This window comes from Hylobates moloch, unplaced genomic scaffold (genome assembly GCF_009828535.3).
Source record: "Hylobates moloch isolate HMO894 unplaced genomic scaffold, HMol_V3 SCAFFOLD_6, whole genome shotgun sequence".
NCBI lineage: Eukaryota > Metazoa > Chordata > Mammalia > Primates > Hylobatidae > Hylobates > Hylobates moloch.
In genome coordinates this window covers 45365792-45392533 of record NW_026652281.1, presented here as the reverse complement: position 1 = coordinate 45392533, position 26742 = coordinate 45365792, and the positions used below count along the sequence as shown (strand labels likewise).

General features: G+C 32.8%; 2 protein-coding genes across 32 annotated transcripts in view; one reads left to right on the top strand and one right to left on the bottom strand.

Moving 5' to 3' along the window:
• The window catches only part of GIN1 (gypsy retrotransposon integrase 1), a 176229-nt gene that overhangs the window by 86498 nt on the left and 62989 nt on the right, over positions 1-26742 (bottom strand). For 6 of the 7 annotated variants that reach the window (XM_058440667.1, XM_058440670.1, XM_058440668.1 and 3 more), the window contains one exon: positions 5994-6055. The exons of the other annotated variant lie outside the window; for it this stretch is intronic. The gene's annotated coding sequence lies outside the window, so the exon portion shown is untranslated. The remainder of the gene's footprint in view (positions 1-5993; positions 6056-26742) is intronic. 7 annotated transcript variants of the gene reach the window in all.
• The window catches only part of PPIP5K2 (diphosphoinositol pentakisphosphate kinase 2), a 99629-nt gene that overhangs the window by 38755 nt on the left and 34132 nt on the right, over positions 1-26742 (top strand). For 12 of the 25 annotated variants that reach the window (XM_058440657.1, XM_058440656.1, XM_058440662.1 and 9 more), the window contains 10 exons: positions 6360-6501; positions 7258-7481; positions 12327-12454; positions 13031-13145; positions 16046-16090; positions 16847-16954; positions 17044-17160; positions 20424-20591; positions 23761-23934; positions 25201-25273. In XM_058440657.1, the coding sequence (XP_058296640.1) occupies positions 6360-6501; positions 7258-7481; positions 12327-12454; positions 13031-13145; positions 16046-16090; positions 16847-16954; positions 17044-17160; positions 20424-20591; positions 23761-23934; positions 25201-25273 (1294 nt within the window). The remainder of the gene's footprint in view (positions 1-6359; positions 6502-7257; positions 7482-12326; positions 12455-13030; positions 13146-16045; positions 16091-16846; positions 16955-17043; positions 17161-20423; positions 20592-23760; positions 23935-25200; positions 25274-26742) is intronic. The other 13 variants (XM_032156724.2, XM_058440658.1, XM_032156715.2 and 10 more) reach the window with 3 other exon arrangements.

Genomic DNA, 26742 nt, shown 5'->3' with positions numbered 1-26742 from the left:
CCACCTGTGCAATGAGCATACGTTTCTCTTGGGTATATTGTAGGAGTGGAATTACTGTGACCATGGTATACTTACTTACAATGTTAGCAGGTAATGTCAAACTGTTTTCTTTTTTTTTTTTTTTTTTTGTCTTTTCATTTTTTTTTTTAAATTACACTTTAAGTTCTAGAGTACATGTGCATGATGTGCTGGTTTGTTATGTATGTATACATGTGCCATGTTGGTGTGCTGCACCCATTAACTCATCATTTACATTAGGTATATCTCCTAATGCTTTCCCTCCCCCCTTCCCCCACCCCACAACAGGCCCCGGTGTATGATGTTCTTCCTGTGTCTAAGTGTACTCATTGTTCAGTTCCCACCTATGAGTGAGAACATGCAGTATTTGGTTTTTTGTCCTTGCGATAGTTTGCTGAGAATGATGGTTTCCAGTTTCATCCATGTCCCTACAAAGGACATGAACTCATCATTTTTTATGGCTGCATAGTATTCCATGGTGTATATGTGCCTCATTTTCTTAATCCAGTCTATCATTGATCGAATTTGGATTGGTTCCAAGTCTTTGCTATTGTGAATAGTGTGGCAATAAACATACGTGTGCATGTGTCCTTATAGCAGCATGATTTATAATCCTTTGGGTATATACCCAGTAATGGGATGGCTGGGTCAAATGGTATTTCTAGTTCTAGATCCCTGAGGAATCGCCACACTGTCTTCCACAATGGTTGAACTAGTTTACAGTCCCACCAACAGTGTAAAAGTGTTCCTATTTCTCCACATCCTCTCCAGCACCTGTTGTTTCCTGACTTTTTAATGATTGCCATTCTAACTGGTGTGAGATGGTATCTCGTGGTTTTGATTTGCATTTCTCTGATGGCCATTGATTATGAGCATTTTTTTCATGTGTTTTTTGGCTGCATAAATGTCTTCTTTTGAGAAATGTCTATTCATATCCTTTGCCCACTTTCTGATGGGGTTGTTTGTTTTTTTCTTGTAAATTTGTTTGAGTTCTTTGTAGATTCTGGATATTAGCCCTTTGTCAGATGAGTAGATTGCAAAAATTTTCTCCCATTCTGTAGGTTGCCTGTTCACTCTGATGGTAGTTTCTTCTGCTGTGCAGAAGCTCTTTAGTTTAATTACATCTCATTTGTCAATTTTGGCTTTTGTTGCCACTGCTTTTTGTGTTTTCTAACACTATTGAGCTAATTTACACTCCCACCAGAGGTCCATGATAGTTGTCATTGCTCCACATATTCTCCATTCTTGGAATTCTCAGATGATTCCATTTTGGCCATTCTGGTGGATATACCTAGAATTTACTTTATTGTGGCTTCAATGTCTATTGACCATTTAGATATCCTCTTGAATGAGGACAAGTCTCCTGTCCTTTTTCTGTGAATTGTCTATGTTTTTCTTCTTGGAAGGTAGAAGTTCTTTATATATTCTGGATATGAGTTCTTTGTTATTTGTAGATAACATATAGATAACACCACCTACTCTGAGCCTTAATGATGTCATGATGTCTTTTCTTTTTTGTTTTTTTTTGTTTGTTTGTTTTTTAGAGACAAGGTCTTGCTCTGTCACCCAGGCTGGAGTGCAGTGGTGTGATCATAGCTCACTGTGGCCTGAAACTCCTGGGCTCAAGTGATTCTCCTGCTTCAGCCTCCTGAGTAGCTGAGGCTACAGGTGCACACCACCATGCTCAGCTAACTTTTTAAATTTTTCTAGAGACTGGGTCTCACTGTGTTGCCCAGGCTAGTCTCAAACTCTTGGCCTCAAGTGATCCTCCTGCCTTGACATCCCAAGGCTTTGGAATTACAGGCATGAGCCACCACGCCCAGCCAATAATATCTTTTGATAAGCAGAACTTATAGTTTTTCATGATTTCCAAGTTCATTTTTTTCCCCCATAGGTCAAAGCATTTTAATATATTGTTTATCTTTTTCTGAGAAGAGGCCATAAGATATATATATCTTCTATAAACTTACTGTGTTGCTCTTCACATTTATCTGCAATCCAGATAAAATTAACTTTTGTGTGTGCTATGAGCTAAGAATGTCAAGGTTGATATTTCCCCTGCAACTACATGTACATCTGGGTGTCCCAGCAGAACATACTGAAAAGACTATTCTTTCCCATTACTCAGAAGTACCGTCTTTATTATATATGTGTGATCTGTTTCTGGACCCTATATTCCGTTTGTTGATCCCTATGCGAATAATACCTCCCAACACCCAAATGGATCCTTCTTCAAGCGGTTTTTGGCTTTTTTTTTTTTTTTTTCATTTTTCATATAAATTTTAAAACAAGCTGTCAGAAATACTGTTGGGATTTTTTTATTTTGGTTGTATTATGTTTGTAGTTTGTGCAAATTTATATTTTTTTCTCTAGTCTTTCAATCTGTGAATGTAGTATAGCTCATTTAGATATTCTTTAATATCTTTAAATAATGTTTTATAATTTACTTCACAGAGTTCTTGTGCATCTTTGTTAGATTTAGGCTGAGGTGATTGATATTATGCAATTATAAATGGCCCCTCTTTAAAAGTTTTATTCTCTGTTGTTGCTATATAGAAATATAATTATTTTTAAAATATTGAGATTATAGGCATCAACCTTGTTGAATTCATTAGTTCTAATAATTTATCTAGATTTGTTTCATTCTTTAACAGCACATCCATAGGTTTTTTTCTTTTCCAATCTTTGTTTTTTTAAAAATTCTTTTTCTGCTTTCCATAGCTAGGACCCTCAGAATAATATTAAATAAAAGTAACGTTTCTAGTAACACTTGTACATTAAATATAAAGTTTTCTGTAGACATTTTATATAGCTGCCCTTCTTCAAAATAAGGAAATTTCATTGTTTCTATTTGGCTGAGTTTCTATTATAAAAACTTACTGAATTTTATATATTTTCTTTCATCTATTATATCTTACAGTTTTTTGAATGTGAAACTAACCTTGGTTCTAGAATATCCTCAACTTTTCCATGTATGATCTTTTTCTTTCATATCACTGATTTTAGTTTGCTGAAATTTTTGGTTAGGAATTTTGAATCTATGTTCATGAGTCAGATTGACCTTTACTTTTTTATTTTTGTTGTGTCTTTTATTTCAATGTCAAGATTATGCTAGTCTTGTAAAATTAGTTAGGGAATGCTTCCTATTTGAGGAGAATAGTATATGTACAAATATTTCATTAAATTTTTGGTAAACTTTACTAGTAAATAGTATGGTAAATCCTGTGGGTGTTTTCTTTGTGGGAAAGTTTCTAATTATGGATTTCAGAATAGATTAGTACTTCTCAGTTATGTTTATGTCAGTATTATTAAATTACATTTTTTAGAAGTTTGTTCATAATATCGTCTTTTATTTCTTTGTAATTTGTGTAGGATCTATAGAGATATCCCTTTTTCTTTCTTAACATTATACTTTTTTCCTTTTTTTCTTGATAAGTTTCACCATGGTTGATTAGTTTATTAGTCCTTTCAAAGAACCATTGTTAAGATTTGTTAGGTCTCTGAATTATATGCTTATTTTCCATTTGATTAATTCTCATTACTTAATATTTTATTTATTCTACCTCTCTAGTTTTATTTTGCTATTTTTCTGATTCTCAAAATTAATAACCCCAGGTGAATACTTACTAAGTTATTAATGTTCTGTCTTTTACAAAATATGCACCCTAGGCCATAAATTTTCCTTTATGCACTCTTTTGACTGGAGTCATTTATTATATTCATAAATATAAATGTTTCCAGTGGAGAAACAGCCTTAAATTCTAGGCTCACTTTCTGGATCACTGACCTTTGAGTTTTGCTGCCATAATTCTTTACCACCTTGTTATTTCACAGATTCCTGAAAGCATACATATAGATATTCTTTGCCCAGAATTTTTACTTCCCTTCAGTGGATATATTGGTCCAAACTACCTAGTTTATTATAACCAGAAGTAGAATTGCACTTGACATTTTTTATATTTGTAGAAACTTACTTAATGTGGGTAAATAACTTGCCAAGCTAAATGTCAAAACTGGAATGTGGAACTATATTTTTATTGATGGCTTTTATTCAAAAAAAATTTATTACAAAGGCATAATAGGATAGTGGTTAAGAGCACCAGTCTGTAGCCAGACTACCTGCATTTGAGTCCTACTCCTTCACATCCTAGTGGTTTGATCTTAAGCAAGTAGCTTAACCTCAGGTAAGTAACTCATCTGGGAAAAGAATAATAGATGCCTAGAGTTATTACGTGTAGATATATGTCAACTGGTCAGAACCGTATTTACACATGTTAACAGAGTCAGCAGATTGTCATCAAATTCCGTTAAGTTAGAGTATTTCTGCTAAATTTTCTTTATTGATAAGACAGCTGAGGTTTAATATTTTTTAACATGAATTCTGAGTCTTTTACTTCCTCCTTGATCTTATTACTGTACAGTTCACCCTTAGACAATGTTGGGGTTAGAAGTGCCAGTCCCCCTCCCAGTAAAAAAATTGGTGTATAACTTTTGACTCTGCAAAAACTTAACTACCAATTTAAGCCTACCTTTGACTGGAAGCCTTAGCAATAACGTGAACAATGAACATATATGAATGCTCATTATGAAAAAACTATACACAAATTTCAACTTTTTTTTACACTAAAATAATCTTGTATTAACTTGTTATGACATGTCTGAACAGGATTTAGTTTGAGGCACTAACAAGAGTGAGACATCAGTTTGAAGAGAGCCCCTGTGAGGGGCAACATGAATTCTGCTAAAATTGAAACAAGAACAAACAGCAAATTTATGGTGAAGCTTAAGCGAAAAAAATGGTGAAATCATTGATACTTTACAAAAAGTTTATAGGAACAGTTTCCCAAAGAAATCAGCAGTATACACATGGATAACTCGTTTTAAGATGGGATGAGATGATGGTGAAGATGAAGCCCTCGATGGCAGACCATCCACATCAATTTTGCAAGGAAAAAATTAATCTTGTTCGTGCCCTAATTGAAGAAGACCAATAATTAACAGCAGAACAATAGCCAGTACAATAGACATCTCAGTTGGTTTAACTTACACAATTCTGACCTAAAAATTAAAGTTGAGCAAACTTTCTGCTTAGAGTGCCAGAACCATTGTGCTCAGATCAGCTATAGACAGGAGCAGAGCTTTCAATGGAAATTTTAAACAAGTGGGATGAAGATCCCAAAGCATTTCTTTGAAGAATTGTAACAGAAAATGAAACTGGTTTTACCAGGATATCCTGAAAACAAAGCACAATCAAAGTAATGGCTACCAAGAGGTGGAATTGGTCCAGTCAAAGCAGAAGCAGACTGGTCAAGAGCAGAGGTCATGGCACTAGTTATTTGGGACGCCCAAGGCATTTTGCTTGCTGACTTTCTGGAGGGCTAACAAGCAATAACATCTGCTTATTATGAGATTGTTTTGAGAGAGTTAGCCAAAGCATTAGTAGAAAACACCCACAAAATCTTCACTACAGAGTCTTCCATCATGACAATGCTCCTGCTTATTCCTCTCAGACAAGGGCAGTTTTGCAAGAGTTTCAGTGGGAGGTCATTAGGAATCTACCTTGTGGTCCTGATATGGCTCCTTCTGACTTCTGTTTGTTTCCTAATCTTAAAAAAATATTTAAGGGGCACTCATTTTTCTTCAGTTAATAATGTAAAAAAGTCTGCATTCACATGGATAAATTCCCAGGATCCTCAGTATTTTAGGAATAGACTAAATGGCTGGTATCATTGCTTACAAAAGTGTCTTGACCCTGACAGACCTTATGTTGAGAAATAAAGTTTTTTACTTTTATCTTTTAATTCAATTTTTCCACATACTTTTTATAAGTTCCCCAGTATTTTGTATATGTATTATATACTCTAGTCTTACAATAGAGTGAACTAGAGAAAAGAAAATATTAAGAAAATTCTAGAGTGAGCTAGAGAAAAGAAAATGTTATTAAGAAAATTATAAGGAAGAGAAAATATATTTACTATTCCTTAAGAGGAAGTAGATCATCTTAGAGGTCTTCATCTTTATTTTCACATTGAGCAGGCTGAGAAGAAGGAGGAAGAGGAGGGGTTAGTCATGCTGTCTCAAGGGTGGAAGAGGTGAAGGAGGTGGAAGGGGAGGCAGGAGAAACAGTACATTTTGGTGTAACTTTTAGGGAAAAACCCTGCACATATGTGGTCCTTTGCAGTTCAAACCTGTGGTGTTCAAGGGTCAACTGTATTTTGTGGTCATTTTAATTTCTGCTATGGAGTTATTCTCCAGCTATTGGAAAATTTTGTGTATGTATATTGTTCTCTTAGACAATTAGGCATAACCAGATATAAAATATATACTTTACTTATTTGTAGCTTACTCCATCTGGAAGCATTTCTCTTATCAAATCAATGCATTTAATTAAAAATCCTGTGAAGACCTGTGATAAAGTTTATTCCTTAATTCAGAGTTTGACTTCTCAAATCAGACATCGAATGGAAGATCCCAAATCATCAGGTAAATATATTTTTATTAGAGCATAGAACAAATAAAAGTTACTATTCAATTAAGCATTTAATATATGATACACCAATCTTGTTGTAAGAAATCAAGCCTCTCTTGAGAGCTATGTATAGTATGAGTTAATATATATCAAGCAAAAAAATAATGGCTAAGTTATAGTGGTTTTTATCCATGACAGCATGAAAGAGAAAATAAAATATTCTCATTGGATTATCTTATTATGCAGCATTGCCATATAGTTAAGCAGTGGGTAGACAGGGTAATAAGAAGGAGCAAGCAACAGGAAAGTGATCCTAGGCTCTGGCCCCAAAACTTACTTGGTTAGTAACTTAGACAACTTTGGCATCTTGGGTTTTTTTCTGGCAGAAAATGGATCATTTGGATATTTTTAATGTCTAATATTCCTCTGCTAGTCTGCCTATTCACTTAGTTATGTGAGTCTAATAAGAATAATAGTATTGAAAATTGAAAATATATGAGCTTAAAAGAGCTTTGTTAAAATCGTTGCTCTTTTTCTCCTTATTGTTATTAAAGTCTATAATATGTGGAAAAACTCTTTTATAAGCCTAGTTCCTAACCCTTTAAGTCTAAAAAATACATGATTGCTAGTAGTGTATGCCTATAGTAACTCTCTAACTTCATACAGTTGTATTTTTGACACTTTAAAAAGTTTCTAATTATTAACATATTAATATATATTCTAAATCAGATTTTTAAGTTGCATGAACTAAAATTGTTATGTTGTTTTAGATATTCAGCTTTACCATAGTGAAACATTGGAGCTTATGCTACGTAGATGGTCCAAGTTAGAGAAAGACTTTAAAACAAAGAATGGAAGATATGATATTAGTAAAATCCCTGACATATATGACTGTATAAAATATGATGTCCAGCATAATGGTTCCTTGAAATTAGAAAACACAATGGAATTATATAGGCTTTCGAAGGCATTAGCAGATATTGTTATCCCTCAGGTAAGTCATTCTTAAGAATCAATTTCTTATAATATTGGAAAAATAGATACTTTTAAAATGTCTGTTGGTGGATAAAAAGGTAGTTGGTTTTCATGTCCTTGGAAAACCAGTAACTTTAAACAGGAAATTAGGCAATTATGAATTTATATTTTAAGCTTTTAATGGTTATATTGATCACATTATTTGATTTTCTAATAGTTTGATTACAGTGACTTTTTTTAGCAGACTATATTTATTAGAGCAGTTTTATGTTCACAGCAAAATCAAACAGAAAGTGAAAGATTTCCCATATGCCCCTGCTTCCATACACAGCGCGTCCTCCCCTACGTTATGATTGTCCCCCACAAGAATGGTGCATTTGTTATAACTGACGAACCTACATTGACACATCACCCAGAGTCCATAGTCCATTAGGGTTCACTCTTGGTGTTATACATATGGGTTTGGACAAATTTATGACGACATGTATCATCGTAGTAGCATACAGAGTATTTTCACTGCCATAAGAAGGTAGTAAATTTTTTTTTAATTTAAGAATTGATACTCTTAGAGAATAATAATATGTGAACAAACTGAAGAATGGAAAACGGTATGGAATAAATCAATTAAGTATTTATTGAACACCTGTTTTGCATCTGCCATCTATATATGGAAATATGTGGGGAGTAAGACATAAAGATCATTACGGTCTTATATAAAGTTTTTTGCAATTCTTTTTACTTTATGCAAAAGTATTTTGAAAATAATGTTTAGAGGTCGAGATATACATAGTTGTTTTTTGGGGGACATGGGTCTTTTCATTATAGAAGAATAAAAATAAAGGTGTAACAAGAATTCAAATAACTAAAATGCAATTAAGCAGAGAATTGGATTGATAATAAAGGGGTAAGTGACAAAACATATTGAGATCAGGACTAGGTTAGAAGAACAAAGTTCCTGATGTCACTTTTGGAGCTTTTTTCAACTCAGTACAAGATTATTTGGATATTGTAAAGAGGAGGTTGGAGTAGATCAGATATTCCAGCTGTGGACTACATAAAGTTTGAAAGCAGGAAAAAAATACATGAAAAAGATAAAGATTATGAAAAAAAGTTCAAAAAGCTAACTTATAAATACCCATGCATAAGAATGGTTAAAATAACTGTCCCTTTCCTAGTATTCATAGACAGTACAGGAAAACCTATAGATTTTGAAAAACTGAGAATTCAGACAGTTGTACAACTTACCTATAGGTATTTATGTACATGTTAACAATTAGCTTGTTTCTTCAACATGAAAGAGAACTACATATTTGATCAGATATATAATATAGACAATTTTAGGTATATTGTATGAATCTGTGATTTTAAAAATTATTTTTAAAAGAGGATGAAAATATCTCAGACTTTACGAATATGTCTTTAGGCCTTTAGGAAACATTTACTTAGGAAACAGGACTCATTCCCTGACAATTTCTTTCATTTAGCAAATGAAAAAGGTAAGTTTTATTCTGTAAAAGACAAGTTTTATTTTGTATAATAAAATGTTTTGGTTTTGTAAGTATGCTTTTTAACAATTATCTGTGAATACAAGACTTTAAGATATTTATGGTGGCTATAAGCACTTTTCAAGGCGGGCTTTCAGTGTATCTAAATGTATCACCTGCTCAGAGGCTAAATACACAATGCTTTGTCTAATGTTTAGCATATCCATGTCTGTGCCATTGCATTGCTTATTTAATCTCACCCCTCTACTGTTTCCATTATATATACTAAATATTTTACAACTGGGAATGAAAAATTAGTCTCTAAGAGTTGAGCCAAAAAGAAAACTCAAGGGTTAACAGTATTGTAGATGGTCATTTCTCCTCCTTACATGGTGTATGTATTTCAGGTGTATTGTTTATATAGTTGAAGACATTTCTCACCATGTCCTTGTAACTTAAATATTTATAATAAATTTTTTTAAATACCAGAAGAAGCACTAAAGATTAGTATGTTATGAAGGAGTTGAGTCATCATTTGTATCTATCAAAGTAATTCTTCAAGCTCAGCTGTTCTCTGTCTGTTACGGTAATTCTCTTTGCTGCTATTAGGTTAGATTTTCATGACAGTCTGAGAATTTATTTGAAGACAACTCTAAAATTATTTTTCTTGGATAAGTTATTTTTTAAATCGTTTGACTATTCAGATAAAATTATGCCCAAGTTTACATAAATCAGTTCTATTTTTGGTAAATTCATACTTTTAATACAAGAGGTCTTTTTATATGCTTCCCTGGTGTCCTGAGATTATTTTATAAATTAAGGAGAGGACAACTTTGGGTTTATCTCCCTAACTTTTTCATAGGACAATCTTTATTGTAACAGAAACTTTGGACTTTTTTTTTCAGAGTGTTGAATCAGTTCAATAAATATCTTGCTTTGTTACTTTAGGCCTCGTAAATACAAAAACTGTGGACAGAAGGCAGGTGTTTTCAATCACCAAAAAGATAACTAACAATTATAAACATATTTGCAATAATTTATAATGAAAATGTGGTTTGTAATGGAAAAAATAAAATTTTGCATACATAGTTCTCAAGCAAATAATATTTCAAGCTTCAAGACTTGACTCAGCCAAATAATACAAAGTTTTAACTTGTTTAGAATAATTTAATGTAGATTAACAGGGTATCACTGTGAAAGAGAAAGGTATATACGTATGTTCTGGTGTACTTCAAAATGACACTATGCCTTAAAAAATCAGTTTCTACTCTTACATTGATTGATTAATTTTTATGTCTGTGCTATGTGAATTATGTAATTCCAATCATATCTAGGCTTAAATGATGCATACGGTCTGTTTTAGTTATTTTAACAGTTAAACTAGTTTTGATAGGTGTTATGCTACAATAGAATCAAATTTTCACTTTTTAACCAGGCTTAATCCTCAGAAAATTGGGGCCCTTGTTTAAAAATGATGTTTTATAGCCATGATGTTATGGTGGTAAATAAAAACATTTAAAGACCAAATTTGATATTAAAATTATCTTAATTGAGATGACACATATTAATTGAAGTTTAAAGATGTTTTCTTTGGTTATTCGTAGATTATGAAATGCAGACAGTTCTTTATAGTAGCATTTCCCAAAGACAGTTCAATGACATTCTCATTGAAATCACCATAGAAAGCCTTCAAGTCGCCTTAGCTGGTATTTTAATCAGTTCTATTTGTGGCACAAATATTGTAACTACATATGAGAATTTGCATACCTAAAAAATTATTTGGTCCTAGTTGATAGAGGCAGATGAGCAAAATATGTCACTGTTTTGAAGAGAGAAATTTCTTGATTATAATAGTAATATATCTTTGTAATAAAACTAGAAAATACAGATAGAGCAAAAAAGTTACTATAACATTACCAACAAAAGAAAAACATATCAATGTTTTGGAATATTCTTAAAGGCCTCTTTCCTTAAATTCATCTACATATAATTGTTTCCATAAAGGCGTATATATAGCAAATACATTCTTTATGAAAACTGAATCAGAAAAAGCATACTATTTTACAACCTAATTTTTTCCTTCATTTAGCATAAAGAACTTCTTTCCATGCCATTAAAGCTATATATACATTATTATTCCCAATGGCTGAGTGGTGTGAATGTAAGAATAATTTATTTAACCAACTTGTCTTTGGAAATCTAGACTTTTAAAATTTGTTTCACTCTCTTTACACACATCTTTCCATTCACTCAAGATCATTTCTGTAGCTCCAGAAATCTTTAATCAGTTTTTACCCAGACTAGCAGTATATGAAAATCCCTGTTTCCTCACATCTTGCTAATAACAAATTAAAAAAAATTGTTTCCCTGATGATTTTTTAATTCCAACATTTTTCTTTCATTTACACATAAATACACAGTTGCATATTCACTCTGTAGTCACCTACATTGGCAAGATTATTGAACCACCTTAGCTTTAGTTTAAGGTAAATCACCCCAGCAAGTCCTGTTTTCCTAGGTCTTTCATCTGTAATCAGTCAGCATTTTCTTTATTAGGCAGTTTTGAGATCTGTTGTCTATACTGATGTTATTCTATGTGAATCTTTCTGGAGGTATCTAGTAGCAAGAAATAGCCTTTAAGTTGAAATATCCTAGAATGAACTTGGAGAGAGAAGGTTTGTGTGTTTCTTCCCTCTTCCCTTTTCTCCCTCTTTCCCACTCTACCCCCACTTTTCTGCCTTCTTCCTTTCTCCTCTTCTACTGCTTTGAACTATAATTTTCATTGCAATTACTCTTAAAATTGCCATGTTTTCTGGACACTTCACATTGTGCTAATTCCTTACAAATCCAATTAACTCATAATGATTATGTAATTAAATTTGATAATTTCATGGAATCTAGGCTCACTTCCAGTTAAAACTTTAAAAATATCAGCCAAAGGCTTTTGAAGAACGTGTTAGTCTTTTAAATCTTTGACATTTGGAAAGACAGAAATCTCAAGGTTTAATTTTTTTCATATATTTATTACATATTGTGCTTTAGTGTTTGTGGCCTTAATCCACCTTTCTTTTAGGGTTGTTTTTACATTTAAAACCACTGATTTAGTGAATACTAGTCATAAAAATTACATTCACCCATTCATTCTCCCCCTTCAGAAATTACTGGCTTTTGTTCAGTTCCACCACAAAATCCTTCCAATTATACTTAATAGTTTGAAAATCATACATTTGCAGTTGCAAAAAATGCAAACTCGGAGTTATCCAACGTTCAAAAAAGGCTTGATAAAATATTTGTCTCTCACTAGACTAATTAAGGAGTGTATTTTTTTAGAGTACTTTGTCATTATATCCTTTTTCTAATGTCATGTATTTTTTGCTCAGGAATATGGTATAACTAAAGCTGAAAAACTGGAGATTGCCAAAGGCTACTGTACTCCTCTGGTTAGAAAAATTCGCTCAGACCTTCAGAGGACACAAGATGATGACACTGTAAATAAACTTCATCCTGTGTAAGAAACTGTACTGGTTATTTAAATCTCTAGGCATCTATTTTTGCATACTTCAAATTTAAATTACACTTCGATGGTCCTATGAATTCAGAAGTGTGTCACTGGCATATTGTGAAAATAGTATTACCTAGGTATTTCTATTAACTTCCAACCAAAGTTATTTTTGGCTCCAATTTAGAGAAAACTAAGGTAAGTGGGGAAAAGGGAATATATAGGTCCATTGTTCACGTGGGGCCATCAATGTGTACCCCATTTAGCAGCATTAATGTCTGTGAGCATCTTTAGGTCTATAACCTCTGTCATTGCTACTAAAGGAGATAAAATAACCTATTTACAGTGTACTTGACTAATATTAAGTCTATTCTTTGACTACTCTCAGAGGTCCTAGTTAGTTATAGTTTGCGTCATGTTAGAATATATACTAAGATACATCCTCTATTGTGGTTGGAAGAATAATAGATTTTTGTGGTCTTTTACTTCTAGTGAAATTAAATTTAATTTTAGAAAATAATTTCAATATTTAGTGAGTTTTTGATTATATGGTTATGTTTGAACACTGTCTGCTTTTAATTTTAGGTATTCTAGAGGTGTTCTGTCTCCTGAACGTCATGTTCGTACTAGATTATATTTTACCAGTGAAAGTCATGTACATTCTTTGCTGTCTATTCTTCGCTATGGTGCCTTATGCAATGTAAGTAGAATAAGTTATTTCAGTCTAACAAATATATTTAATTTTGTAATTAAATCACTAACTGCTATTTTTACTGTGAAATTTTAGTAATTCATCCTTAAGTTTTACTACTTAATGTCATCTTTCAAGGGACTACTATATACCAAGTATTTTGCTAGATTTTAGGGATAAAGATGTTCTCTTCAGAGACGATACATTTAAGCAAACAATAATCTAAAGTATTTTTGGTGATTTTATAGACTGGTGGCAGTAAAGAGAAGCCTGATGAATTTGAGTCATTTAGGGGTCAGAATTGATGGAACTTGGTGTTTGGTTAGACATTGTGGCACTGATCTACTATTATGTACTATCTACTATTATCTACTATTATGTAATGACATACCAAGACTTTGTGGCTTAAAACAACCACAGTCATTTCATTTTTATGTCATACAGTTTAGAGTGTTGACTAGGATCAATTATGAAGTTTCACTTAGGGTCATGAGGTTGTAGTCAGACAGTGGCTGGGTCTCAAATAATCTCAAGGGTTTTCTCTCATGTTTGGTGCTTCATGTTGGCTGTCAGCTGGGACCTCAGCTGCGGTTATCAACCAGAACACCTACATCTGGCCTCTTCATGTGGCCTGCTTCCTCAAAATATTGCACCTGACTGAGTTCCAGGAGTGAGCTTCCTATGAGAGCAAGGTGCAAGTGCATGGCATTTTTATGACCTGACTTCTAAAATCATGTAGCATCACTTCTGCTGGACTCTCTTGGTTGAGGCAATCACAGAGGTTCATCCAGGTTCAGAAGGAGAGGAAACAACCCACAGCACTAGGTGGGCTGAGTGTCCCTATCCTGTTGTAAGAAGAGTATGTATAATTGAATGTGTATGTCAGCCATCTTTGGAAAACACAAAATCTGCCACAGTGATACCTATTTGCCACAGTAATTTGTATTCTTCCCACATACAAAACTCACTTCACATCTCCCTCAGTACCACCCCCTCCACTCAGTGCCATGCCGTAATAGAGTAATACTACTTGAAGTCCAGAATCTCATCTAAATCAATCATCTCTAAACTAGCCAAAAGATAAGAATGTTCCTTTATTTTTCTGTGCGTATATTGGTATACACATCTATGCACGTCTGTATAGAAAGTGATCTATAAAAGAAAAAATTTTGTTTTCTTATGTACTTTTAAAAGAAGGGCAGTGAAATATATAGTGATGATTTGGTATATGTCTGTTTCCTAATCAATCTTATTACTGGTCCTTGAGAGTAATTATTATCAAAGTTATCCTAAGGCTGTTTCAAAGTTCTATTCCAATTAAAATTCCAAATCCATATGTTCTTTCTTCTGGTTTTTTGTTTCTTCTTTGTCCCACTAAAGAATAGCAAAGTGACATCCTTGCATAAGTATGTGGATTAGTGGGAAAAAAACTGACCGTTAATTAGCAAGGCAAAAGCTTGTATATCCAGTAGTATTGATGGAATTGTTTGTGAAGAGGAGACATACATCTCTTACATGGTCTTTTTTGACATATATAGAGGGTATAAAGAACATGAGTAATATAGGAACTGATAGAAAGCCTGTGGTTGGAGAATAGTAGTAAGTATTGGATAAAATGACAGCAGATATGGTTGAAGAGTCAGTGCCTTGTATTCTAATTGGATTGGGAAGCTATTGAAAGGTTTTAAGCAGGGAAATGGGTGGCTTTGGTTGTTGTGTGGACAGTAGATAGGTGAAAGTGGGTATGAGGAAACCAGTTAGGAAATTATTACAGTGGTCCAAAAAGATGTCATTTGGACTAGGGTGGTAGCCGTGGATCTAGAGTTTGTTGGGCATATATTGAATTCAGGCTGCATTTCTAAAACAAAAACTGAACAACTTCATTATTTTAAAAATCAGTGCTTCCAGGGGGAAAAATAATTACATGTATTTACTAAGGTGAAAATTAAAGTCTACCAAAATGTTTTGTTTTCATTATCCCAACTCTTATTATCCTTGTAAGAATCTGTAAGTAATATAATTAAAATCTTACTCAGTATATTCCCCATTGCAATTTTTAATTATTCGGAATGGACTGGGTAAAATCTTTCTGTAGAATTATTTGTAAAGTTTGTTAAGGAACTAAGATTATAAACAAGATTTCAGGAATATGTGTAATGGGGCCTTTATTTAAAAAGATACTTTTGTGTCTTCTTACATATTAATTATGTTCTGGAAGTTACTACTAAATATTACTTAATTTTATCTATTTATTAGAGAAGACCTAGCAAAATCTATAACTGCAACACTGAGTTAGACATTAAATGGTATTCTTAATACTGGAGTATCACAAAATCACAAGATCAATTATCTGTTCACCTAATGAAAATTTTCAGTATTTAAATTCATCATTTGTGCTAACTTAACATTTAGTGAAACTCAGTAATGCTAATTTATGTTTTCCCTTATCAATTTTGAAAAAAGTACATCTCTTCACATACTACCTCCTAAATTGCACACATGCATGTGTGCACACACACACACACACACACACACACAGAATGTATAATGTCTAAAATAGAAATAAAATACATGCTGAATTTTAAAAAACATACAGTCAATGTGTGGTCTTATAATTTGCTTTTAAAACAAGGTGCATTCTGTACTAAAGTCCATAATATTGTATACTCTTAGTGTATACAAAAAGGAAATGTGCTTTTATATATTTGTAATGTAATTACATAGTATACAACAAAGGAAATTTATCTGTGATGTACGTATAATTTAAGTAGATCCTGTTAACTGTTGACTATAGACTTTACTTTGAGTAGTTTTGCCTTTTCAGATAGAATTTTCTACTTTGAATGCTTGTAGTACATGTTCTCTAAGATCCTTTTCAGTTCTGATGCTCTATGATTACATGTTTAAAGACCAATGATTCTCAGAATGAAGATGGAGGAATGGTGAAGGAGATGGTAAGATCAATAGAATTTACATATGCCTCCTTCTTCTGATTTTTGAATATCACTTCAGTGTAATAGGGATACTTATTGATAGGCCTATATCGCATACATAACTATATGATGGTGGGAAAAAACAGCATTCCTGTTATAGGATAGTATTCTGTGGTTATGAAATATGATGCTATACTAGGTACTTTGGAACTTAACAAAGTTAAAAACTGTCTCTTACCCTCAGAATTCATTAGTGTTTATCATATTTCAAGAAATTATTTATTCTTCATTTTGTATAAGCGGTTAAAAAAAGATTACCACTATAACTTCTAATATAGGTTGAATATCTCTTATCTGAAGTGTTTGAGACCAGAAGTTTTTTGGAATTTGGAATTGTTTTTGGATTTTGGAATATTTGCATTATACTTACTGGTTTAGCATCCCTAATCTGAAAACCCAAAATTCTCCAATGAGTATTTCCTTCGAGTGTCATGTTAGTGCTCAAAAAGTTTTGAATTTTGGAACATTTTGGATTTTGGATTTTCAAGTTAGGGATACTCAAACTTGTAGAGATTTTAAAAATATTTTATCAAAACAAGCTTAAATAACTTACTAAGACTTTTAAATGTAGTGGAATTATTTTTAAAAATTGTACGTATAATAAGTATTCACTTTATGTGGTATCACTAGGATTAAACAAGCTACCGTAGTGACAATAAAGTGACTTTCAGGTAACACAGTTTGGGAAAATGCTTACCACATATATCTTTTGTTCAGGAATCAAAGGATGAACAGTGGAAACGAGCTATGGATTATTTAAATGTTGTCAATGAGCTCAACTACATGACTCAGATTGTTATCATGCTTTATGAGGATCCTAATAAGGTAAACAGAGCTCTTGATTTGTGTTTTACCAGACATAAATAAAGAGCTTAAAGTTTCTCATTTTGAAAATGTTCTGTCATATTTCTTAGGATCTTTCCTCAGAGGAACGCTTTCATGTTGAATTACACTTTAGTCCAGGAGCCAAAGGTTGTGAAGAAGACAAAAATTTACCATCTGGCTATGGATATAGACCAGCTTCCAGAGAGGTAATGAAGGTGGAACTCTCAGTGCTTAGTTACTACAGTTCTAGACTTTCATGAGGTTTCTATAAGAGATTTTTATAATCTACTATAAATAATTCTTATTTCAACTTCTAAGTAGGAAAATGGCTTAAATTTTTTAAAGTGTGATTTGTATAGACTGCACTTTTATGCATATTGGAATACTTAGGAATTTTATCTTTTGTTTAGATTGTTTGAATTTTTTTATTTTATTATTATTATGCTTTAAATTTTAGGGTACATGTGCATGACATGCAGGTTTGTTACATATGTATACATGTGCCATGTTGGTGTGCTGCCCCGTTACCTCATCATTTAGCATTAGGTATATCTCCTAATGCTATCCCTCCCCCCTCCCCCCACCCCACAACAGTCCCCAGTGTGTGATGTTCCCCTTCCTGTGTCCATGTGTTCTCATTGTTCAATTCCTACCTATGAGTGAGAACATGCGGTGTTTGGTTTTTTGTCCTTGTGATAGTTTGCTGAGAATGATGGTTTCCAGCTTCATCCACGTCCCTACAAAGGACATGAACTCATCATTTTTTATGGCTGCATAGTATTCCATAGTGTATATGTGCCACATTTTCTTAATCCAGTCTATCGTTGTTGGACATTTGGGTTTGTTCCAAGTCTTTGCTATTGTGAATAGTGCCGCAGTAAACATATGTGTGCATGTGTCTTTATAGCAGCATGACTTATAATCCTTTGGGTATATACCCAGTAATGGGATGGCTGGGTCAAATGATATTTCTAGTTCTAGATCCCTGAGGAATCGCCACACTGACTTCCACAATGGTTGAACTAGGATCCCTTCCTTACACCTTATACAAAAATTAATTCAAGATGGATTAAAGACTTACATGTTAGACCTAAAACCATAAAAACCCTAGAAGAAAACCTAGGCGGTGCCATTCAGGACATGGGCATGGGCAAGAACTGCATGTCTAAAACACCAAAAGCAATGGCAACAAAAGCCAAAATTGACAAATGGGATCTAATTAAACTGAAGAGCTTCTGCAGAGCAAAAGAAACTACCATCAGAGTGAACAGGCAACCTACAGAATGGGAGAAAATTTTTGCAGCCTACAGAATGGGAGAAAATTTTTGCAACCTACTCATCTGACAAAGGGCTAATATCCAGAATCTACAATGAACTCAAACAAATTTACAAGAAAAAAAACAACCCCATCAAAAAGTGGGTGAAGGATATGAACAGACACTTCTCAAAAGAAGTCATTTATGCAGCCAACAGACACATGAAAAAATGCCCATCATCACTGACCATCAGAGAAATGCAAATCAAAACCACAATCAGATACCATCTCACACCAGTTAGAATGGTGATCATTAAAAAGTTAGGAAACAACAGGTGCTGGAGAGGATGTGGAGAAATAGGAACACTTTTACACTGTTGGTGGGGCTGTAAACTAGATTGTTTGAATTTTAAGGCCGTGTTTAGAATGGATAACCTGAAACCTTTAATTCACCGAAATTGATTTTTTTGGATGTAGTACATGTGATGTGCAGTCCAGTTTTGTTGTCTTCACTCTATGAATAACTAAGCCCCAGTATCATAGATTCAGGAGTTCATCCTTTTTCTGCCGCCTGTAGCGCTACATCTGATACTGTAGACATATATTGTGTCTGTATTTTGATTGGTTGGTTTCTGAATTTTTAGTCTTACTTGATTGCTCCCTCTCTACCAGTACCACAGTCTTAATTATTATAGCTTTATAATAAATATTGGTATTGAGTACAGAACTCCTCCAGCTTTGTTGTTCTTAAAGATTATATTGAATATTTCATGTTTCATGCATTTTCATATAAATTTTATAATCATTTTATAATATTCTGAAAAGACTCTGAGATTTTTATGGAGATTGCCATTACTTTGCAGATCAATTTGGAGAAAAATGATACTTTTTCAGTGTTGAGTCTTCTAGGCTAAGGACGTGGTATATTTCTGAGTTTAACTATACTTTATAATTTTTGATAAAATAATTATTTTTTCATTAAAAATAATAACAAAAACCACAATTACTTTTGCACCAAATAATTGTTTTACACAATCTTTGTCAGATTAATTCCTAGTTCCTTTATAGTTTTTTATGCTATCATAAATGATTTATGATAAATTTAAATTTTGTTTATGATTTAAATTTCATTTTTTTTGTCATATTAAATTTTAACTCAGTTTTATATAAAAATTTTATAACTAGCAAATTTATAACTTGATATATGCTGTTATTCATTCTAATAATTTACCCTCAGAGTCATTTGGATTTTTTATGTATATGATCATAACATCATCTATGAATGATGAATAGATTTAGTGATAGTGGACATTCTTATCTTTCAGTGTTTTATTATTAACTATGATGATTCCTTCAAGTTTTAGAAGGACCTTTTTTCATTTCATTTCATTAAAGAAGTACCTTTTTATTCTCTGTAACCCTTAATTTGATGAGGGTTTTTATGTACTCAGCTTATTTTCTTTTGGCCAATATTATGTTTATGAGGTTCATCAATGTAGTTACATTTAGTTTTAGTTTGTCCATTCTTATTGCTTTAAAATATGTGTTTTACTGTATTACTATGGCCCAATGTATGCATTATCTTATAGTTGGATATTTGATATAAAATTTTTTAGCCTGCCTGTCTCCCATACTATATTGGAGGATTCTTGTAATCTGGGACTGTGTCTTATTCATCTGTGTCCTAGTACAATTCATGGCACATGTTATACACTTAGTAAATGCTTAATGAGTCATTGAATGATTTTTACTTTTAATGCAGTTATCACATTTATTAGACATATTTGGAATATATTTAAATATTCTGAAATATATAAATACAAGTGCTATTTAGTTCGTGCTCAGGTTGATGAGACTACTATATAACAAAGCTCATCTCTATTATTTCTTACTGTCATTTATTATTATTGTTTATTCTTGCACTTGATGAAATGTAATTAAACACTTTGTCTTATGTGGTTTTTAAATTGTCATTTTACTGTTTAATTTCTCCATAGAGTATATGGATTTTTGAACTCAGAGACTCTGCCTTTTCCCTCATAGTACACAGCATAATACTAAGCTGTTAGAAGAGTTCAATTAATGTTAATTCATCTGAGTAAAGAAACTTGTATATGTATTTCAAGTACCTCTACCAGTGGTAGTTGAATTTGTTTATCAGAAGAGATTTCTTAAATCTGAATAGTAAAAGTGTTTTATATTCTTTGCTCACAGAATGAAGGCAGGAGACCTTTTAAAATTGATAATGATGATGAACCACGTACTTCTAAAAGAGATGAAGTTGATCGAGCTGTGATATTGTTTAAACCAATGGTATCAGAGCCAATTCATATACACAGGAAGTCTCCACTTCCAAGATCTAGGAAGATGGCTACAAATGATGTAAGTATATGTATCAGAACACATTTTTCATACAGTAAACTAACTATATTTTAATAAAACAGAAAAGAAAATACAGCTTTAATTGTGGAGCTTGGGAAACCAACAAATTTTTAAATGTTATTCTATTTTTAAATAAATTACAAAAAATATAGAGGCAGTTCAAAAATAAATTAGTTTTAGAATGTTGAGCTTTACATATAGTTTTCATAAAAAAAGAATGAAAATATAAAATAAGCTGTTTCTAGGAACTTGAAAAATGAATGCTTTTCTTTGTCTTGTTACATTAGGAATATTTACATTAGGTTAATCTTCAATAAAGAAATTTTTTTAAAAGCCTGATTTAATGGATCAAGAATAATTTTAGTTAGAGAGCAAGCCAGGCACGGTGGCTCATGCCTGTAATCCCAGCACTTTGAGAGGCCGAGGCGGGTGGATCACGAGGTCAGGAAATCGAGACCATCCTGGCTAACATAGTGAAACCCCATCTCTACTAAACATACAAAAAATTAGCCAGGTGTGATGGTGGGCGCCTGTAGTCCCAGCTACTCGGGAAGCTGAGGCAGGAGAATGACATGAACCCAGGAGGTGGAGCTTGCAGTCAGCTGGGATCACGCCACTGCACTCCAGCCTGGGCAACAGAGCAAGACTCTGTCTCAAAAAAAAAAAAAAAAAAGTAGAGAGCATTTGCTGGAGATGCTTTAGCAATAACTGATTCAAGTGATACTATAGGTAAAGAAATGAAATTCTAAATTGTTAGCCTAATTGCAAAGTCTATATAGGAAGTTGAATATTTGATAATAAATCAAAAATTTTACCTTTATATTAAGATCTATAAATAGGTTAGAATAATTCTTATGCTCTCTAATAGAAAAACATTGAAATAATTAATAAAGTAACATTTAAAAGGAAAGTTGAGCAGTTGGAATGAAGCTTGTTAAATAAAGCTTTAGCACCTGTATACATTTTTAATACTTTAAATAAGTTTTATTTGGGGTTATCTCTGTTTTCTGTAGGATGATTCTCCCAGCACTGATTGAGGTCAGGGCTTATAACTGTTTTCTAAATGCTCTAGTAAAAGTATAAAGGAAGAGGGGCCTGGCGTAGTGGCTCATGCCTGTAAACCCGGCACTTTGGGAGGCCGAGGTGGGTGGATCACCTGAGGTCAGGAGTTCGAGAGCAGTCTGGCCAACATGGTGAAACCCCCTCTCTACTAAAAATATAAAAATTAGCTGGGCTTGGTAGTGCGGGCCTGTAATCCCAGCTACTTGGGAGGCTGAGGCAGGAGAACTACTTGAACCCGGGAGGCGGAGGTTGCAGTGAGCCAAGATCGCCCCCCTGACTGCACTGCAGCCTGGGCAACAGAGCGAGATTCTGTCTCCAAAAAAAAAATAAATAAATAAATACACACACATATATCTATATATACATATATGTGTGTGTGTGTATGTGTGTAAAGGAAGAAATTAAGATAGAACCATCAACTTTTAGAAAAAAACATTATTTAAATATGCCAGTTCTGAAGAATTAGGTATAGCACTTTTTAGCATTTGATGGGTGAGAATAAAAACAACGCAAAGAATTATGCTCATTTCTACAACCCCGAATTATACAAATATATGTGTTTTATGATTCTCAAATTTCAAATATTTATGTGCTCCAGTTTGACAATTTTGTATAGGCAAAAATCTGTCCATAAAGTAGATCCTTATAACTTTATAATGGAAATTATATAGTCGTCAAGGTTCCCTTGAATGTGATATTTTAATTACAAAAGAAGATGGTTATAAAAGAGGGTATTTAACAATTATAGAACTTGGAATTATTTGTTCTGTTATAACTTAATGGAAAAAATGAAAAATCTGGGATTATGTTCAGATATCCTTAATTTCAGAAAATTTGGGAAATAAGCTATATTAATTAATATAACCTACACTACTATTTGCGTGAGGGCAGTGATTTTGATGCGTTATTGAATAAGCAATTTATAGTTAATCAAATTATTCAGAATTTCACCATTAAACCCTCTCCTCTGCCCTCCAAAAAGCCTATATAACACTGAATACAGCAAAATGTATTGTAAGTCTTCATTTTGCAACTCATCTATATTTATAAAACCTCTAACAAAATCACTGCCCTTGTTAATCTTTAAAACGCAAACACATTTATAAACCTTTTTCTCATAAATACTTAGTTGATTTCGAGAGATTATTTCTATGCCATGCTAAACTTTTACTTCCATAAGGTAAATTACTCAAGTAAAATCTTGAAGACTTTTTCCAGCATCCATCATCTCCATGGATATGAGAAGTTTGTACTTCCAAAAGACATACAGAGAAAAAGACTGTTCTCTTCATTTTGTGCAAGTAGATTTTACTCTGTCCTCACTCTCTGAAACCTGAACATGCAAACATGTAAAATGAGAATGTTTGCTGCATGTTTTGCCTACTGAATCTGTAAATAATCTCTGGAGGGGGCAAATAGATAGCTTGAAAGTATAAACAGGTGCAATTTGTGTCCATCTTATGCTGAATTTTTTAAATATGTCAGGCAGAGAGATTTAGTTTTCTGAGTTATGTATATTGAAATCCCTTTGACCCTTTGTACAATTCTTTAGTGTCTTGGGTTGAAAAATTCACCCAAAATAGTACAAAAATCTTTTGAATATCTAAAATTAAGCAGAAAACCTTTATATTTTAAAAGTTGCTAAAAAAGAAACTTACTAAAATATTTCCAGTTTTATCAGGGAAGGGACAATTATGATGCAGTATAAGTATTTTATGTCTTAAGGTAATAAAATGTTTCCATAATTGTTATCACATACAATTAGATTTATTAGTCATTCCTATCAAATTCTCAAATAGTGAAATATTTGGCTCCCAAATTGCTGTTTAGTAGTTTTTAAAAAAAATTAATAAACAAATATGAACAAACTGTATTTTTTTTTCTTTCTGATCATTTGGCTCTGTTGTATCTAACTTTGCATGCTCTGCTTTTTTTTTTTTTTTTTTTTTTTTTTTCCCCCTTTTTCTTTCCGGGGGGAAGGCCCCCCCCGGTTGTTTTTCCCCCCGGGGGGGGGGGCTTGCGGGGGTTTTTTTCTCGTGGGGGGGGGGGGGGGGGGGGTTTTTTTTTTTTTTTTTTTTTTTTTTTTTGCCCCCTTTCTCACTTCCAGGAAGAGAGCCCCCTGAGTGTGTCTAGCCCAGAGGGTACTGGTACCTGGCTGCATTATACCAGTGGTGTGGGTACTGGGCGTCGAAGACGCAGATCAGGGGAACAAATCACTTCTTCCCCTGTCTCCCCCAAATCATTGGCTTTCACATCCAGTATTTTTGGCTCATGGCAACAGGTTTTTAAACTTTACTTCATTAAACATTTTTCCTCCCTGCATTCAGAGCAACAAACAGCTGTCTTTGAGGACATCTAATCCCTTGTATTTCACATCAGAGTAAATCCTTCTGTTTTTTAATTTTGAGTTCATTTAAAAATGCTTAATGATATCTGCCAATATTCGAGGGAAAGAAATCACTTACATGGCATGTGTTTAGTATTTTTACTGAGAAGATTCCAAATATCCAGGATTTTAAAAACAATCAATAAATGTTATTCTCCTGGAATTTTACCTTGTTACTAAAATTATTTAAAAATGAAAGAAATCTTTCTTTTTGACTTGTCTTTTAAAACTTTCAGAAACAAATTATGTAATTTGATTGTAAGAAAATGCATTAATATTTTCTTCCATAATTGAAAAAATTAGATTCAATTTGCAATTTGCTGAGAAAGTAAACATTTTTTTAAAATATCAGAATTTATGTGGTCCAGTTTTAATTAGCAGGATATATTGAATATTGATAATTTTCTTCCTCATTATTCCATTATTTGGAAGTATCTAATTTAAGGATTACATACAGTCTGTTTTTCTTTGGACTGTATAATATTTTAATGTTCTCTTTAAGAGGGAACAATTGCATATGTGCCCATCAACAATATGGGTCAAAATGACTTCAGAAGGACTTTCTGTGATGACATTTGGAAACTTAAAATATACATGATTTCTATTACATTGGAAGGTCTACTGTCACACATGAGGTTTCTGATAATTTCAGCAATTTCCTTTTGGAAATATAATGCATTTGATTATAGGAAAAGGGATTATGGTATCCATTAAGGCTGTGAATATTTAAAGGTTACTCTGATAAAGCCCATGCATGGATCAATAATTGTATGGTGATCTCAAGAGTCTCTGTCTGTCCTTTCTTTTGTTTGTAGTTGTTTTTTCCCCCTTCAAATACAGGAGCTGTTTAAGAGTGGGCATTTGGCTTCTTTTAAGAGTGAAATTATATCAATCTCTTAATTGCTTCTTTTCATCTGTCTTGTTTCATACATGATGTTTCATTCTGAATGCCTGCTTCGCACCACTTCATTGCAAGGACCTCATGAAATGGACTCCCTTCAAAAGGGGATCTTGCATGATCTTTCATGTTTTATGTATTTCTACTAATATTTATCATACAGCTTATTAACCTTTGTCTGTCTGGAACAGGCTGCATATGAAGTATAGACTTCTGAATTTATTTTACTGTTTTACTTCATTTATTTTGGATTCCTTATGCAGGTTGTATCTGAAAATGCTAATTACCTGCGAACACCGAGAACTCTTGTGGAACAGAAGCAGAATCCTACTGTAGGTATGTGGTGTAAGGGAAATTGTGTTCCATACCCTTCTTAAACTCACTATTGTGCACACATGTAAAACTCTTTGGTGAAAGCATGACCAAATGCTATGCTGTAGTTTTTATTTAATGTGTACTAATTCAGAAATGTTGAGTTGTATAACTCAAAATAAAGTTTTGATAAAATGAAGAAGAGATAGCATTTGATTTTGTTGCATAACCCTTTTGGATGCCTGCAATGATAACCACTTAGTTCACTTGCCAATGCTAGTTTTTAATCTTGTACTCTGTAAATTAATTTATGAAGGAAACTTCATTTTCCCAGCTGATAGAGATAAAAAGATGCTATTGCATGCAGAAAGGAACTTTCCATTTTTCTGATTAAAAATATTTTTAAAGTACAGAATACTTCAAATCCTATATGAATATATTAATTTTCCTTTGAGCAGCTCGTAAGGAAAACCAAGCAAAACTAATGCACAGTGGCAGTCTCAGTCTTTATTAACCTATAGAACATAATTGGTTCTTTGCTAACACTCAAAGCAACATTGGAAAAGACCTTTCTAAACTCATTTGGTTTAAAGCTCATGGTTGATAAACTATGAGATAGTGGCATATTATTTTCTGTAAATAGTTGTCCTAATAGGTTTAATAAAGGCATAAACAGATCTCATTGTAAGTTTATGTATGTACTGTGATCTCTGTACTAAGTATGTGAACTGTGTTGATGCCTACATACTTGAGGATCTCTAGTTAATGTCGTATAGCTTGTAATGATAGTTTTTAATATTCCCACAGTATATTTATGGAAATTTATATATTACTCCTTCTTATTGATGCATCATAGTATATTTGATAGAAATTTATTTAATCCTTCCCCAGTGATGAAAGTGTTATTTGGATGTAAAAACGTTTGCTACAATTTGAGCATCAGTTTATACTGGCTGTTTTATTTGCTAATAATGTTTTTCATTGGGGGTCTTATTAAGATCTTAAGTCATTTGTTAAGTATTTAAAGTGATTTAGGCCTTGAATGACTGAAAAGGACCTGGTCTCACAAATAAATAAATTTTGATATACTTTATTTCGTAAGAAAGAGTAGTAATTCTTAATTCAGGGGCATCAGGAAAGATTTGTCATTTATAGACATACATTAAAAATACTGATTTTATATGACTTAATTTGTGCTAGGAGAGGTGTTTTTTTTTTTTTTTAAATATGGCTTGCCCTTGGAAATTGATTAACAGAGTCCTTTCTTGTCCTAAGTTATTTTTATGGCAGTGTTTTTAATACTTTAGGATGTATATGTCTAATTATTGTATGGACATATTTTTTTCTCAAAGATAACATTTTGTCCAGTGTTAAATTACCCCATTTGTACCTATGATAAATGATAGTGGTGTTTAGAAGTATTATATTAAAACTGACCTCGTTAGGAAATTACAAGAATATTGTGAGCCTGTTCAAGGCACTTCCAAAGGTTG